The sequence below is a fragment of the Bos indicus genome, chromosome 5 (assembly GCF_029378745.1).
Source record: "Bos indicus isolate NIAB-ARS_2022 breed Sahiwal x Tharparkar chromosome 5, NIAB-ARS_B.indTharparkar_mat_pri_1.0, whole genome shotgun sequence".
Classification (NCBI taxonomy): Eukaryota; Metazoa; Chordata; class Mammalia; order Artiodactyla; family Bovidae; genus Bos; species Bos indicus.
In genome coordinates, this window is record NC_091764.1 from 99,231,547 (window position 1) to 99,249,981 (window position 18,435).

The 18,435-nt window shown below is 37.4% G+C and overlaps 1 protein-coding gene across 2 annotated transcripts in view; it reads right to left on the bottom strand.

Moving 5' to 3' along the window:
• Positions 1-13,362, bottom strand: part of LOC139183202 (NKG2-A/NKG2-B type II integral membrane protein-like) — a 40,592-nt gene extending 27,230 nt beyond the window's left edge. Inside the window, exons 1-6 of one of the 2 annotated variants that reach the window (XM_070790098.1) lie at positions 13,096-13,362; positions 12,612-12,710; positions 12,066-12,119; positions 11,389-11,540; positions 9,224-9,324; positions 6,575-8,902 (exon numbers count right to left, since the gene is read on the bottom strand). In XM_070790098.1, the coding sequence (XP_070646199.1) occupies positions 8,785-8,902; positions 9,224-9,324; positions 11,389-11,540; positions 12,066-12,119; positions 12,612-12,710; positions 13,096-13,282 (711 nt within the window). In that variant the 5' untranslated portion in view covers positions 13,283-13,362 and the 3' untranslated portion in view covers positions 6,575-8,784. Of the gene's footprint in view, positions 1-6,574; positions 8,903-9,223; positions 9,325-11,388; positions 11,541-12,065; positions 12,120-12,611; positions 12,711-13,095 lie in introns of those variants that run through there. The other variant, XM_070790099.1, reaches the window with a different exon arrangement.
• Between the last annotated feature and the right edge of the window lie 5,073 nt (positions 13,363-18,435).

Sequence of the window (18,435 nt, forward strand, 5' to 3'; positions counted from 1 at the left end):
TTCGGTTTCAGCATCAGTCCTTCACATGAATACTCAGGGTTTATTTCCTTTAGGGTTGACTGGCTTGATCTCCTTGCTGTCCAAGGGACTCTCTCCAGGACCATAGCTGGAAAACATCAATTCTTTGGCATTCACCCTTTATAGTTCAACTCTCAAATCCATACATGACTACTGGAAAAACCATAGCTTTGATTATATGGACGTTTGTCAGCAAAATGATGTATCTGCTTTTTAATATGCTATCTAATTTTGTCATAGCTTTATTTCCAAGGAGCAAGTGCTTTTCAATTTCATGGCTGCAGTCATTGTAGACAGTGATTTTGGAGCCCAAGAAAATGAAATTTGACACAGTTTCCACTTTTTCTCCATCTATTTGCTATGAAGTGATGGGATTGGATGCCATGATCTCTGTTTTTTGATTGTTGAACTTTAAGCCATCTTTTTCATTCTCCTGTTTCACCTGCATCAAGAGGCTCTTTAGTTCCTCTTCACTTTCTGTCATTAAAGTGGTATCATCTGCTATCTGAGGTTGTTGATATCTCTCGCTGCAATCTTAATTGCATCTTGTGAGTCATCCAGCCAGCACTTCATATGATGTACTCTGCATATAATTTAAATAAGCAGGGTAACAATATCCAGCCTTGAAGTATTCCTTTCCCAATTTTGAACCAACCTGCCATTCCATTGTTCCACGTCCTGTTCTACTGTTGCTTCTTGACCTGCATGCAGATTTCTCAGGAGGCAGCTAAATTGGTCTGGTATTCCCATCCCTTTAAGAATATTCCACAGGTGGCTGTGATCCACACAGTCAAAGGCTTTAGCAGAGTCGATGAGGCAAAAGTAGATTTTTTTCTGGAGTTCCCTGGCTTTCTCTATGATTCAATGGATATTGGCAATGTGATCATCTGCCTTCTCTGAATCCAGCCTGAATATCTGGAAGTTTTCTGTTCATGTACTGCTGAAGCTTAGCTTCAAGGATTTTGAGCATAATCTTGATAGCATGTGAAATGAGTGCAATTGTAAGATAATTTGAAAATTATTCAGCATTGCCTTTCTTGGGATTGGAATGAAAACTGCCCTTTTCCAGTCCTGTGGCCACTGCTGAGTTTTCCAGTTTGCTGGCATATTGAGTGCAGCACTTTAACAGCATTATTCTTTAGGATTTGGAATAGTTCAGCTGGCATTACACCACATCCACTACCTTGTTTTTAGTAAGGCTTCCTAAGGACCAGTTGACTACACACTTCAGAATGTCTGGCTCTAGGTGAGTGACCACACCATTGTGGTTGTCTGGGTCATTAAGAGCTTTTCTGTACAGGTCAGGTCAGTTCAGTTCAGTCGCTCAGTCGTGTCCGACTCTTTGTGACCCCATGAATCGCAGCACGCCAGGCCTCCCTGTCCATCACCAACTCCTGGAGTTCACTCAGACTCACGTCCATCGAGTCAGTGATGCCATCCAGCCATCTCATCTTCTGTCATCCCCTTCTCCTCCTGCCCTCAATCCCTCCCAGCATCAGAGTCTTTTCCAATGAGTCAACTTTTCGCATGAGCTGGCCAAAGTACTGGAGTTTCAGCTTTAGAATCATTCCCTCCAAAGAAATCCCAGGGCTGATCTCCTTCAGAATGGACTGGTTGGATCTCCTTGCAGTCCAAGGGACTCTCAAGAGTCTTCTCCAACACCACAGTTCAAAAGCATCAATTCTTCGGCACTCAGCCTTCTTCACAGTCCAACTCTCACATCCATACATGACCACAGGAAAAACCATAGCCTTAACTAAACAGACCTTTGTTGGAAAAGTAATGTCCCTACTTTTGAATACACTATGTAGGTTGGACATAACTTTCTTTCCAAGGATTAAGCGTCTTTTAATTTCGTGGCTGTAGTCACAGGTATTCTGGGTATTTTTGCCACCTGGTAGGCTGCAGTCCATGGGGTTGCTAAGAGGCGGACCTGACTGAGAGACTTCACTTTCACTTTTCACTTTCATGCATTTGAGAAGGAAATGGCAGCCCCCTCCAGTGTTCTTGCCTGGAGAATCCCAGGGACAGGGGAGCCTGGTGGGCTGCCGTCTATGGGGTGGCACAGATTTGGACACGACTAAAGTGACTTAGCAGCAGTAGCAGCAGAATGGTTAGTCCACCTAGAGCCAAGACAAATACTCAAAATACTAAGAGTATTTTGAATTTACTGTTTATTATATAAAATGTGTTTGTGACTAAATCTAAAATGGCAGTACCTAGTGACCTAAGAAATATAGATAAATTACATGTCCATAGTAAGTGCAATATTATCCTTCTAACAAGATGGCTAGATGGATTCATTTCTAGGAAGTTTTTTAAATGGAGGGAAATTGCCAAAATTACGAAATAACTCTGTATAAAGGAAACATTTTAAGGTCTTATAATGAAGAAAATCTTATTGTAGTTGAAAATTTGGATATGCAGAAAGGAAAGAAGAATTGAAGAAAAGAACTTTTGTGGATATGTCCAAATAGATATTGACAGGTAAAATAGTAATGATAAAGTATCAAATTGTGCATATATGTTTGTATTAGAATTCAAGGCAGCAAAAATGGCATGAGCAGTGAAAATAGTAGAGAGAAATTATGTCTTTTCGTTGTTTCAGAAAAGTACAAAAATATGAACTTACTGGACTATTGAGTAAAGAATGCATACTGTAAAACGTAGGGCACTTATAGAACTGCTGCTGAGTTGCCTCAGGCGTGTCCGACTCTGCAGGACCCCATAGACAGCACACCACGAGGCTCCCCTGTTCCTGGATTCTCCAGGCAAGAACACTGGTGTGGGTTGCCATTTCCTTCTCCAGTGCATGAAAGTGAAAAGTGAAAGTGAAATCTCTCAGTCATGTCCGACAGCGATCCAATGGACTGCAGCCTACCAGGCTCCTCCATCCATGGGATTTTTCCAGGCAAGAGTACTGGAGTGGGTCGCCATTGCCTTCTCCACCTATAGAACTAAGACATATTAAATTTATAAATTCTATAAATAAAGTTAAAAATATTTATTGTGAAAGCTAAGAAAACAACATAATGTAGAATTCAAAGTAACAATATATTATACTTAAATATTAACTATATGTACTTACATATAAATAATATATGTAAATAGAGCATATAAATCCTAAATTCATATTAAATATATATGGAATAGCTTTCCATTTAAATTTTAAGAATGTTTATATTTTAAAATATTTTGTTTAACACAGCTATGTATGTAAAACAGTTATTTTAATAACTGCTCACTTAATGAGCCATATTATTTTATCAAAAGCCATGAACTGGAAAGTAAAGAACACAAACTGCTTTAGTTAATGTACTCTCACAGTATCAACCAAGAACCATGTTACAAAAGATGGAGCCTGTTTAATAATTATATATTGAGTATCTAAGCTATTAGCAATTAAAAAATGTATGTACTGAATAGCACAAGGTCAACACACATTTGAAAACCATGCATAAATAATCATAAAAGGAAATTTAAACAATTTATCTCCACTACTTATCAAGCAAGCAGATATAGCAGTAGGCAATAGAAATATCTAAGCTAGACAAGTAACCAGTACGTATATGAACACACACACATACACTAACATAGAATATTCTTCTTTTTTAAGTTCAAATGAACATTTCCCAAAAATTTGCTATATATGCCTAAGCAAGAGACTTCCAGAAAAACACCTTCTGCTTTGACTATGCCAAAGCCTTTGACTGTGTAGATCACAACAAACTGTGGAAAATTATTCAAGAGATAGGATTACCAGACCGCCTGACCTGCCTCTGGAGAAATCTGTATGTAGGTCAAGAAGCAACAGTTAAAACCAGACATGGAAGAGCGGACTGGTTCCAAATTGGGAAAGGAATATGTCAAGGCTGTATATTGTAACCCTGTTTATTTAACTTCCATGCAGAGCACATCATGCGAAATGCCAGGCTGGATAAAGCACAGCTGGAATCAAGATTGCTGGGAGAAATAGCAATAATCTCAGATATGTAGATGACACCACCCTTATGGCAGAAAGCAAAAAACTAAAGAGCCTCTTGATGAAAATGAAATAGGAGAGTAAAAAACCTGGCTTAAAACTTAACATTCAGAAATTGAAGATCATGGTATCCAGTCCCATCAGTTTATGCAAAGAAATGGGGAAACAATGGAAACAGTGAGAGACTTTATTTTTTTGGACTCCAAATTACAGATTTGACTGCAGCCATGAAATTGAAAGATGCTTGTTCCTTGGAAGGAAAGCTGTGACCAAACTAGACAGCATATTAAAATCAGGGACACTGCTTTAAGGTCTGTCTAGACAAAGTTTGGTTTTTCAGTAGTCATGTATGGATGTGAGAATTGGACCATATAGAAGCTGAGCACTGAAGAATTGATGCTTTTGAACTGTGGTGATGGAGAAGACTCTTGAGAGTCCTTTGGGCTGGGAGGAGATCAAACCAGTCCATCCTGGGGAAAATCAGTCCTGAATATTCATTGGAAGGACTGATGCTGCAGCTGAAACTCTAATACTTTGGCCACCTGATGGGAGGAACTGACTCACTGGAAAAGACCCTGACGCTGGGAAAGATTGAAGGCGGGAGGAGAAGGGAACAACAGAGGATGAGATGGTTGGATGGTGTCACCGAGTCGATGGACATGAGTTTGAGCAAGCTCTAGGAGTTGATGATGGCCAGGGAGGCCTGGCATAGTGCAGTCCATGGGGTTGCAGAGTCAGACATGACTGAGTGACTGAACTGAAACCTGACAAAACCATTATGGTTTTTACGTACGTTAAACAGACAATAAAGCTGTATTGTAAGAACTTTTTAAAATCCATATGAAATAGAATGTCTAGAAAATGCAAATTAACAAATGTAGTACAACAACCATAAACCTGTATAAGCTTAACCTGTGTTAAATATATTAGGTTCACTGTACAAACCTTCCTACAAAAAATTCTAGGAGCTCTAATGGTAACAGTAGTGAATAATAACACTTATAACTATGCCAGGTCTTTCACCGTAAAACAGAGGCTTCCAAAGAGCCTTGATAACAAAACATGTCAAGTTACATAATATCAATGGACTCACTCCAAACTCCTTGTGATAAATGGATGAAGAAAATCATCTTAATCTAAATATGATATATGCAGTGATTTTTCAAAGGAAGAAAATACAGAATGTTTTTTGTGGTTTTATTTCAAGAATGCATAACTGGTCAACATTTGAAGGAAAGAGATATTTCAAAAACATTAAAAATGTTCTCATTTCATTGAAAGAAAAATATTAAAATGGTAACATGACTGATTGCATACAAAACCTATAAAATATTTTGAATGCTATGGAATTGCTTTTATGTTAGAAAGGTATATGAAAAAACCTTTAAAAAGACCTCATATTTGAGCAATGAAATATTGAAATATTTTCCCCCAGTATAGGAAGGATACTTATAAGACCTTTACTGTATCATCTGTTCAGTGATGGAAATAAAAGCCAATTTGGTAAAAATAAGTCAAAAACAAGAAGAGAAAAAAAAAAAAAGAAAAGAAAAACAAGATAAAGTTATTGCACCTGGAGGGAAGAAATAAAACGTGATTATTCAGAGATGCAATATCTATTTACATAAACAATCCACAGGAATATATATTTGAAATAATAAAATTAATATATACAATCAGAGAAGTCATTGGGCACAATTCTATTTGTAGCAGCAACAATTACTACGAATTTAAAAACAAAATTGCTATTTACAAAAGCATGGCTATGAAATGTCCATATTTGTGTGAAATTTCTATGTTGGAAACTATAAAATATTCTAGAGGGATTTCGCTGGTGGTCCAGTGGTTCGGATTACTTGCTTCCCGGTGCAGGGAGTGGACGTTCGATCCCTGGTCACTGAATCAAGTTACCACATGCTGAATAGTGTCACACAAAAAAATAATAAATAAAAATTGATCAATAAAATAGGGAGAATTTAAAGAAAACCTAATTGATTGGAAGGATAAAGCATGAATATTGACTGAAAGAGTCAATATTGTAAGACGATTATCTTCAGAAATTATTTTAAAGATTAAATGCAGTCCCAAAGCACTTACTTTTTAAAAAACTTTATTAGGTGTTAATTTACAGAACATAAAATATATCCATTTAAAATATATAACTCCATGATTTTAAAATTATTCACAGTTTACAACCGTCACTACTTTCAAACTCTAGAAAGCATTCATCACTAAGCAATTTGCAGTCTTTTCCTATTTCGTCTCTTGACAACCCTTAGTAAGCACTAATCTACTTTTGGTCTCTCTACTCCTATTTTTGATATTACATGGAAATGGGCTCACACAGTATGCAATCTTTTAGAAGTTTGAATGCCATAAACATACTGTTGAGCAAAAAAAATGAGACACAAAAGAACAATACCTATATTTGGATGTGTATATGATACTTCAGTGGGGTTTTCCAGGTGGCACTAGTGGTAAAGCGACTGCCTGCCAGTGCAGGAGATGAGGGCTTGATTCCTAGGTCAGGAAGGTCCTCCAGGGAATATGAAATGATAGCCCACTCCAGTAGCCTTTTTTTTTTAATTAATTAATTTATTTTAATTGGAGGATAATTACTTTAAAATATTGTGGTATTTTTCTTACACATAGACATGAATCAGCCAAGGGTGCACATGTGTTCCCCTATTCAGAACCCCGCTCTCACCTTCCTCCCTCCCCCATCCCTTGGGTTGTCCCAGAGCACCAGCTCTGAGTATCCTGATTCATGCATTCAACTCGCACTGGTCATCTCTTTTATATATGGGATTATACATGTTTCAATGCTATTCTCTCAAATCATCCCACCCTCGCCTTCTCCCACATACTCCAAAAGTCTGTTCTTTACATCTGTGTCTCTTTTGTTGCCTTGCGTATAGGATCATTATTACCTTCTTTCTAAATTCCATATATGTGCATTAATCTAGTGTATTGAGGGTTCTTTTTCTGATTTAGTTCCCTCCATATAATAGGCTCCAGTTTCATCCACCTCATTAGAACTGATTCAAATGCTGGGAAAACCAGTAAACCATATGCAAAAGAATGAAACTAGAACACTTTCTAACACCATAAACAAAAATAAACTCAAAATGGATTAAAGATCTAAATTTAACACTGGTGCTGCTGCTGCTGCTAAGTCGCTTCAGTCGTGTCTGACTCTGTGCGACCCCATACACGGCAGCCCATCAGGCTCTACTGTCCCTGGGATTCTCCAGGCAAGAACATTAGAGTGGGTTCCCACTTCCTTCCCCAATGCATGAAAGTGAAAAGTGAAAGTGAAATCGCTCAGTCGTGTCTGACTCTTAGCAACCCCATGGACTGCAGCCCACCAGGCTCCTCCATCCACGGGATTTTTCAGGCAAGAGTACTGGAGTGGCGTACCATTGCCTTCTCCGAAATTTAACACTGCTGCTGCTAAATCACTTCAGTTGTGTCCAACTCTGTGCCACCCCATAGACGGCAGCCCACCAGGCTGTGCCGTCCTTGGGATTCTCCAGGCAAGAGCACTGGAATACGTTGCCATTTCCTCCTCCAATGCATGAAAGTGAAAGTTGGACACATTCAGTCGTGTCCAACTCTTAGCGACCCCATGGACTGCAGCCTACCAGGCTCCTCCATCCATGGGATTTTCCAGGCAAGAGTACTGGAGTGAAACTCTTAAAACTCTTAGAGGAAAACAGAGGCATAACACCCTCTGACATAAATCACAGCAAGATTCTCTATGACCCACCTTGCAGAGTAATGGAAATAAAAACAAAAATACAAATGGGACCTAGGTAAACTTAAAAGCTTTTGCACAACGAAGGAAACTATAAGCCAGGTGGAAAGGCAGCCTTCAGAATGGAAGACAATAACAGCAAATGAAACAACTGACAAAGAATTAAATTCCAAAATATACAAGCAGTTCATGCAGCTCAATACCAGAAAAATGAACAACCAATCAAAAAGTGGGCTAAACATTGAAATACGTATAATATCATATATGGAACGAGTCGCCAGTCCAGGTTCGATGCACGATACTGGATGCTTGGGGCTGGTGTACTGGGACGACCCAGAGGGATGGTATGGGGAGGGAGGAGGGAAGAGGGTACAGGATGGGGAACACATGTATACCTGTGGCGGATTCATTTCGATATTTGGCAAAACCAATACAATATTGTAAAGTTTAAAAATAAAATAAAATTAAAAAAAAAAAAAGTGGGCCAAAGAAGTAAACAGACATTTCTCCAAAGAAGATATACAGAGGGCTAATAAAACACACGAAAAGATATGTAGCTTTCTCATATCACAACATCACTCATTACTAGAGAAATGCAAATTAAAAATACAATGAGGTATCCTCTCTGCTGGTCAGAATGGCCACCATAAAAAAGTCGACAAACAACAATTGCTGGAGAGGGTGTGGAGAAAAAGGAAACCCTCTTACACTGTTGATGGGAATGCAAACTGGTACAGCCACTATGGAGAAGAGTGTGGAAATTCCTTAAAATTCTGGCAATAGAATCACTCCAGTATTCTTGACTGGAGAATTCCTTGGACAGAGAAGCCTGACAGTCTATGGTCCATGGGGTCTCAAAGAGTCAGACACAACTGAACAATGAGCACACACAATTATATTTCAACTGTTTTTGAAAAACATTCATTATCAGAAAAAATAATATAATTCATTTTAAAATGTATGCAATCAGAATATGATTTCCATTTCATAAAAGGTCAAGTTACCCAACAGCATCCAAACTCATATTTTAATTCTCAAGCTTATGCTTGCAATGGTATGCATTTGGAAACTGACAGTCTTCTGCTTTTATGCCCCATAAAGCTTGTACAGCACAGTTACGTTCACCAAGTACATTGTCTGTTATCCTGTTATGGAAAAATGCATAATTCTGTTACATTCTATGAAGACAACTCAAGAAACAATAGCATTTTCCGTGTAACTGTAATACAAGATATTTTGAAAATGGGTAATGAAGTCTTTAATAAAATTTCAGTACGAGCTTGTTACTAGGAAATCGGGCTACAGAGTAGCCTAGTTTTCAACATTGGTATCAACATTTTATTAACTTTCAGTATCTCCCTTCAGATTTCTATAATTTGACTAAGACAAATGTATTCATGTTATTTTAAAAATATTTCTTTTTTGTATTTTTCCTCCTCTATATAGCATTCTTTTTAAAAACTTACTGTAGTTTGCAAGTGGAACCATTTAGCCACTTCCAAGGATGACCGCGGCCTTCACGAGAGACTTGAATCCACGATGTAATTGATAGGGACATCAGAAATTTCTAGCCCAAAATAAAGAATTTTCACTTAAATAGTCATTATGAAATGTTTTTGTTAATTTTTAAATGCAAGTCAAAGGATGTGTTCTTTCATAGCACCTTTCATTCTTTGAACAAATTGAGTATGTTAGATTCTAATCTAACACTAAAAAGCCTAGGAGTTGAAAGTTTGAAGTTTTAATAGTGCCATAAATATTAACCACTATCTGTACTTTTGATTCAAAATTAACTCAACATTTATACTTATCAGTGTCACTGTGTTCTAATGTTAATAAGGAAAATTCCTTTTTTTTTTTCCCACAGCCATTTAATAAAGGGAATATTTACAAAGACATGAATTAGTTGTAGGGATCCCACAAAGAATACACCTTGCATAACAACTTGGGGAGACTTACAGCTGTGAACCGCATCTAACATTAAGCCTAAGGGATAAGAAGGTGGAATAATTCAATATGTGCAATGAGGAAAATTCTGATTCATATAATTTCATTTTTCCTCATGTCAAAACTAACATAGCAAGGCTTTAAATAAGTCTTTAGATTCTATGACATTCATTTTTCTGGATATTGTGACAATATCAGTGGATTTCTCTACTTTTATATGTTTCTCAGAATTTCAGTTTTAGAGGGAAATTAAGGAAATGAAATTGAGAAAATAAGTGACATGAGAGCCGGATTTGGTTTTCTGAGCCTGACACCATTCTTTGACTAGATAAACCCCAAAGCCATCTGTTTCTGTATTGGTGGAATCCAGTGGACCAGACAAGGGGTCAGAGACCCATTTCTCTCTGTTCCTCCCTGCTAAGTTCAACTGTAAACATGGGACTAATGAAAGACACGAGAAAAGAGAACTCTGAAAGGTGGAAAGAGAAGGGTGATGTGGCTTGAGACTTCCTAGCAGCCCCACTCCTCTGTAATCACTAATCACTTCTCCGTGATGAGAAAACAAGGTGGGAGGTGAGGGAAAGATAATTAGGGGCATCTTGTATCTCCCCACCAACCAGGTGAAAGTGACCTAGGCCTCTTACTTCCCAAACACCCCATACCTAACCTAGCTGTTGGGGGTGGCACAGGTAATCCGTTCCTCCTGTGTGTTGAGAGAATCGTGTAGGCAACACCAGGTAAGCCTTACAAGGTAATCCATCAGGACACTTACTAACAAGCAGCAGTTAGAGAAACTGCCTCCGTTTCCTCCGCTGAGAGACACTAGGGTTGGGTGATAGAGGTGGGAGTGGGACCAGCAAAGGGGATGTCTTGACTAAAACTACTGAAGCTAAGAAGCCTCTTTATCCCTGAGGGTGTAAGACTCCATCTCCACCCAGCGGCATTGGAAAGAATGGATCTTACTGTTGAATTCACACAATGAGCTGTGGAAATTTACAAACTTCACACAAATGCAAAAAGTTGGAGGAACTGCAAAATATCATATGGCAGTGATGAGACAGGGACAACCTGTATGATTCCATGTCCTGGACTAGAAAATAGCAACCCACTTCAGTATTCTTGCCTGGAAAATTCCATGGACACAGGAGCCTGACAGGCTGAAGTTATTGAGGTTGCATAGAGTCGGACATGTCTGAACAACTAAGCATGAACACGGGATTCAAAAGCAATCAAAGAGATTCTATAATATCAAAAGTCAAGACAGTGAGTAAATAAGGAGGTGGAGACATGGTAAGATATTACAGAGCGGTGGGGCTGCTGGGAAGTTGAAACTTCTTTTCCATGATCTGATGTGCAATTACACAACTCTATAGGCAAAATCATATGTTTATTTTCTTTGATGTATGGTAAAATTAGACAGCACAGTGTATTTTAGAATTTAATAGCATTTGTAGAAGCATGGTTTTCTATGAAAAGCAAGAACCAGAAATTACTACACATGCATGAATGGTATAAAAATGTAAATAAAGTATCATAAAGTTATATTCCATTGTTTAATGGAATACTAGCAGACTTTAAAATAAACAAGCGACAAATATGTACAAAAGCACAAGTGAATCCTAACAAATATAATGTTGACTAAATGAAGCCTTTAGCAAAGTGTTGGAAACATTTAATATCTTACCATTTCCTCTTCATTATCTATATAAAGCAGAGTAGAATTCTTAGTAGCACAGGATATCAAACTCTCATTCCACGATTTTTTTTCCAAACTAGTATAATAGCAGTTGTTGGAATATGTAAGCCAGTCTTTTGGACAATGACCACAATGACATTCTGAAGAAAGATTATGAATTACTATTCAAAAACAATTTGAATTTGAAAAATAAAAAATTAACTTACACATATGCATAGATATAAACATGTATGCATACATACACATATATAAAATAACATATCTATGCATCCTCTAGGCTGGTACATATAAAACAAATCTCATTCATGCATTCATAGAGAGGGTCTGTCTTTAATATATGGCCCCATATAAAGGAAACACATAGAAATGTCTACTCTTTACATGTCCTGGAAATCAAGAAATGAAACTTCTATTTTAGAATAGCAAAATTATTTGTCTCTATTCATATTATAGCAGGACGAAATTACAGCCAATTGCCAACAATGGATATGGTGATCATATAATTGCATAGGGAGAAGCACTCTCCTATAATCATTTATATGAATGTTTATTGCCTGATTTTATAAATTATGTTCTATCCCCAAATCTATTCTTATTTTCACTAGCCTAAGATAGAGACAAAAATGAATTGTATTCATATCAGAACGTTGAAAATCATTATGTACCTTTCTGGAGCCTTGTTATGAGAGAGGAGTAATTCCGTTCCTGTATTACAGGAGCTACAAAATTAATCATTAAAAAGTTAATATTACTTTAAATGAATCATAATGATTTTAGTTTATGAGCTTGAGAATTCAGTTTATTGTTTAGAAATAGAGTAATCTGAAATAAAACTGATTTAGCAAGAAAAATTAACTAGGTAATGAAGACTTGATGGAAAAAAAATATTTCAAAAACCTAACGGAACAAACTTCACCACGTCTTACAGTATTTGCTTTAACTAATCTCAAGAATTAATTTGTATTTCTCAAAAAGATCTTTAAACCTCCTAAAGCATGCTTTTGAGTTATAAAGTCAGAATATACATATACATGCTGTCTGTAATTCTCCTGTGTTGTATATTTCTGACAAATTAGATATAACATATTGCATTTATTCTAAATGCATGTATTTTAATGATAGGCACATTCTATAATATTATGAAATGTTTAGTGGCATTGACCATCAGTAAAGTGATAAGTTCCCTTACAGTTTTTCAAAAACGTACTTACAAGGAGTAACAATGATCACTGTCACCACAGTGGACATCAAGACGAGGCAGATGATTCCCAGGATCCCAGCAATGAACTTCTCTGGAGGTGACGGTGAACCTGCAGGGACAGAAAAGGAAACTGAGAAAGGAGTGATGGGGACAGCTTTTCAGAGTTTACATACACAAGAACCCACACGAACACAGAGTTATGGATATAAACTTGGACCCCCAACCCATTTTGACCACTGTAGTCTTTCTCTCAGAATATACCATTGCGTTTTCAGCAAATATAAGACTACATGAGTTGTTGATCAAAGACTTCAAATTATAGTAATGCCAGAATAAAAGTAGTCCTCTGATTTCACATCAGAATCCCATATCCAGCTTCAAGTTCCGTTCCTCAAAGTGAAAAATATGTGAGCTTATCCCCTACTCTTCCTCCACACCTCTGCACCCCACTGCACATCCTAGAACAGCTCCATGTGTGTCTAGTAAGTGTTTACCTTTGGAGTGGTGATTCTTGTCGTTCCCATGAAGATTCTGAGAAGCATTTTGAAGATTTAATTCTACATATGTTAATTCCTGCTCAGTCATTGAAATGGAACTTTTAGAAACCTTAGGTTTTCTTTTCTGCCTCTTTGAGTTCTTGACTCCCTTCAGTTCTGCATAGGTTGCTCCTTGGTTATTCATCTCTGCAGCTGAGTGAGATCAAGGACTGTGCTTGAAGTGAACTGAGGTTGAGTGGTGTGTGTGAGGTAAGAACCCTAGTACAATGACACAGGCTGGGCAAAGCACTTAGTGCTCACTTTGCAGCTGAACAAACTTAAAGCCTGGTAAATCCTTACAACTTTAAGCAAGTTTTTCACGATAGAATGCTTTTTTGAAAAAGATATTCTATATTTGATGCATATATTATTGATTGAAACAGTGAAAAGCAATAAATTAGGGAGGAATAAAGAAGTTCATGAACAATAATATCCTTATTAAGTCAGATTCCATGGAAATATTTTAAAACCATCATAGTGCTTGTGTTCAAATTAAAATGTTCTGTTAACAAGAGAGATTCACCCATATTTTTGATACTTTTGAAATTTAATAATGGTTACAAACAGTTCTTTAAAGATGAGAGAGTAATGTTGACATATACAATAATTTCCTACACTAAATTACATTATTTGGTGACTTACAATTATTGATGAAAAAGGATAACAAATGGTCTTTATTTCAAATGGTTGGGGAGTTCTGAGAAAGCATTAAAAACTGAGGAAATGCTTCATATATTGGAAAGTGTTACATGACACATTAAACATATAGTACAAAGTAATATGAAAAATAAAACAATAGGAAAGACTAAAAAATACTTATTTTACAAAAGTAGTTGATAATTGATTTAATGACTAATATCTGAACCCAAAAAATGATGAACATGTATAGGTCACTTATGGAAGAACACTGTTGGTTCAAACTTCCAGAAAGATCTGATAGATGTCCAAGTTAGTAAAGGTCATTTTAGCTGTATAAGTGATGGTAATTACTTATAAAAAATCCAGATAACATAATTTAATAATTAAGACAATTGATGCAGTAGTCAGAAATATCTGGAAATTAATTATGACTGAAATTTTTAAAATGTGACCTTCAAAAAGTTATTTACTATCTGGTAACCTATATTATTAATATAAAATGGAAATAAGTTTATGCAATATATAACGTGTGTAACACTGAACACTCAACCTGGAATTTATAAGTTCTCAGTAATTATCAGTATTAATTATTATCTTAGTCATCATTTCTATGGTACTATTTCTGATTTACATCAGCCTTTAATTAGTGTAACATATCATTTATGCAATGTTTGATTTTTAAAAAATACTTTATTTATGACAATTAAGTTTAAATTAGCCTTTAGATATATGGCAACCAATACAGTATTGTAAAGTTAAAAAATAAAATAAAATATATTTAAAAAAAAAGAAGTTACTTCATCTTTAATTTCATCAAAAAATTAGGGTTTTTTTATTGAATCTAAAACATATAGGAGGAATTATGTTTGGCCTTTTGCTATATAATGAATTCCTTTCCAAGAATCTGTTTATAGATGTAGAGCAAAATATGTATAAACATATTATTATACAAAAAAGCTTACCCTCTACTGATTATAAAATCCAAAACTAATTGTTCCCTATCATGAGGTCAATAAATTTCACTTAATTTATATACACACCCAAATATGCATGCGTGTATTCACTTGACTAGCATTCTACAGACAATAATTTGAATACTTGGAGAAATCACCCAATATTTGGTATTTTATGGTTATTGTTTATACCACATTATTAAAAAAAAAAAAACAATGTTCTACTTTGATTTTGTTGTATATTTACTATAGCTCGGTTGCATCCCCTCTAACATTTGTTAGTTCCCACTAAGTGAGACGGTCTAGCAGAGAGACAGGAGAGGAGGGACACATACCTTCTGTTGGCCAGGAAGTTGTGCATTCTTTAGTGTGCAGATCAGGTTAATTTCTAAAAAGAGACCTGCTTAGGCTGGTAACGAAAGAAGAAATTTAAAAACTTACAACCCGGTCAAGAATAAGCAATGTCTGTGACCTTCACAGGCTGCCCTGTGAAGGCTCAGAGTGAAGCTAGAATGGAAAATATTGATTTGTCGTCAATGTGTCACTTCAGGTTTGAACAGGAAATCCTCACACTTAGGCGAGTTGAAGAGAGTTTAGCTTATCACACACCTCCAGAAAATAGGAGACTTTGGGCTCCAATTAAAAGGACAACTGGACCTCTAGTTGTGTTATTTACATTTTCCATTTTTAAATGCCTCTGAGAAATTGTTATCATATACTGTAAGATCCATTAGATCTGATAAACAGAGTGCCTGAAGAACTATGGATGGAGCTTTGTGACACTGTATAGGAGGCAGTGGTCAAGGTCATCCCAAGAAAAAGAAATGCAAAAAGTCAAGATGTTTGTTTGAGGAGGGCTTACAAATAGCTGAGAAAAGAAGAGAAGCCAAAGGCAAAGGAGAAAAGGAAAGATATACTCATCTAAATGCAGAGTTCCAAAGAATAGCAAGGAGAAATAAGAAAGCCTTCCTCAGTGACCAGTGCAAAGGATAGAGGAAAACAATAGAATGGCAAAGAGTAGAGATCTCTTCAAGAACGTAAGAGGTACCAAGGGAACACCTCATGCAAAGATGGTTACAATAAAGGACAGAAATGCTATGGGCCTAACGAAAAACAGAAGATATTAAGAAGAGGTGGCAAGATAACACAGAACTATACAAAAAAGTCCTTCATGACCCAGATAAGCACCCAGATCACTTGCCTGGAGCCAGGCATCTTGGAATGTGAAGTCAAGTGGGCCTTAGAAAGCATCACTATGAACAAAGCTAGTGGAAGTGATGGAATTCCAGTTGACCTATTGCAAATCCTGAAAGATGATGTTGTGAAAGTGCTACACGCAATATGCCAGCAATTTTGGAAAACTCAGCAGTGGCCACAGGACTAGAAAAGGTCAGGTTTCATTCCAATACCAAAGAAAGGCAATGACAAGGACTGTTCAAACTACTGCACTCATCACATTTGCTAGCAAAGTAATGCTCAAAATTCTCCAAGCCAGGCTTCAACGGTATGTGAACTGAGAACTTCCAGATGTTCAAGCTGGCTTTAGGAAAGGCAGAGGAAGCAGAGATCAAGTTTCCAACATCCATTGGATCATCAAAAAAGCAAGAGACCAAAAGACTGTTCTATACATCTGTGTCTCTTTTGCTGTCTCGCATACAGGGTTATCGTTACCATCTTTCTAAATTCCATATATATGCATTAGTATACTGTATTGGTGTTTGTCTTTCTGGCTTACTTCATTCTGTATAATAGGCTCCAGTTTCATACACCCCATTAGAGCTGATTCAAATGTATTCTTTTTAATGGCTGAGTAGTTCTCCACTGTGTATATGTACCACAGCTTTCTTATCCATTCATCTGCTGATGGACATCTAGGTTGCTTCCATGTTCTGGCTATTATAAATGCCATTGAAACATGTATAATATCATATATGAAATGAGTCACCAGTCCAGGTCTGATGCATGATACCGGATGCTTGGGGCTGGTGTGGAGACGACCCAGAGGGATGATATGGGCAGGGAGGAAGGAGGAGGGGTCAGGATGGGGAACACCTGTATACCTATGGTGGATTTATGTTGATGTATTGCAAAACCAATACAATATTATAAAGTAATTAACCTCCAATTTAATAAATTTATATTAAAAAAAAGAGACCTGCGGAAAAGCATTTATTTCTGCTTTATTGACTATGCCAAAGCCTTTGGCTATGTGGATCACAACAAACTGTGGAAAATTTAGAAAGAGATGGGAACACCAGACCACCCAACCTGCCTCCTGAGAAATCTATATGCAGGTCAAGAAGCTGCATTTAGAACTGGACACGGAAAAACAGACTGGTTTCATATCAGGAGAGGAGTATGTCAGGCTGTATATTGTCACCCTACTTATTTAACTTATATGCAGAGTACATCATGAGAAACGCTGGGCTGGATGAAGCACAAGCTGGAATCAAGATTTCTGGGAGAAATATCAATAACCTCAGATATGCACACAACACCACCCTTATGGCAGAAAGTGAAGAGGAACTAAAAAGCCTCTTGATGAAAGTGAAAGAGGAGAGTGAAAAAGTTGGCTTAAAGCTCAACATTCAGAAAACTAAGATCATGGCATCTGGTCCCATCGCTTCATGACAAACAGATGGAGAAACAATGGAAACAGTGACAGGCTTTTTTTTGGGGGGGGGGCCCAAAATCACTGCAGATGGTGACTGCAGCCATGAAATTAAAAGTTGCCTGCTCCTTGGAAGGAAAATTATGACCAACCTAGACAGCATATTAAAAAGCAGAGACATTACTTTGCCAACAACGGTCCATCTAGTCAAAGGTATGGTTTTTCCAGGAGTCCTGTATGGATGTGAGATTTGGACTATAAAGAAAGCTGAGAGCCAAAGAATTGATGCTTTTGAACTGTGCTATTGGAGAAGACTCTTGAGAGAGTCCCTTGGACAGCAAGTAGATCCAATCAGTCCATCCTAAAGGAAACTAGTCCTGAATATTCATTGGTAAGTCTGATGCTGAAGCTGAAGCTCCAATATTTTGGCCACCTGACGCAAAGAACTGACTCATTTGAAAAGACCCTGATGCTGGGGAAGATTGAAGGCAGGAGGAGAAGGGGATGACAATGGATGAGACAGTTGGATGTCATCACTGACTCAATGGACATGAGTTTGAGTAAACTGGGAGTTTGTGATGGACAGGGAGGCCTGGCGTGTTGCAGTCCATGAGATCACAAAGAGTCAGACACAAGTGAGCAACTGAACTGACACACTAGAAGATCTAAAAATTGTGCTATGCTTAGTTCCTCAATTGTGTTCCAACTCTTTGCAACCCCAAGGCTTCCTTGGTGGGTAAGAGGTTAAAACATAAAGACTGTAGCCTGCCAGCCTCCTCTGTCCATGAGGATTTCCCATTCTTTAATACTGGAGTGGGTTCCCATGACCTCCTCCAGGGGATCAAACATCAAACCCAGGTCTGCCGTAGTGCAGGCAGATTCTTTACCATCTGAACTACCAGCCTAAGAATACTGCAGTAGATAGACAATCCCTTCTTCATGTTATTTTCCTGACCCAGGAACCCAACTGGGATCTTCTGCATTGCTGGTGGATTCTTTACCTGCTTACCAGCTGAGCTATTAGGAAAGCCCCCAAAAATGCGCTGCTGCTGCTGCTGCTGCTGCTTCTAAGTCGCTTCAGTCGTGTCTGACTCT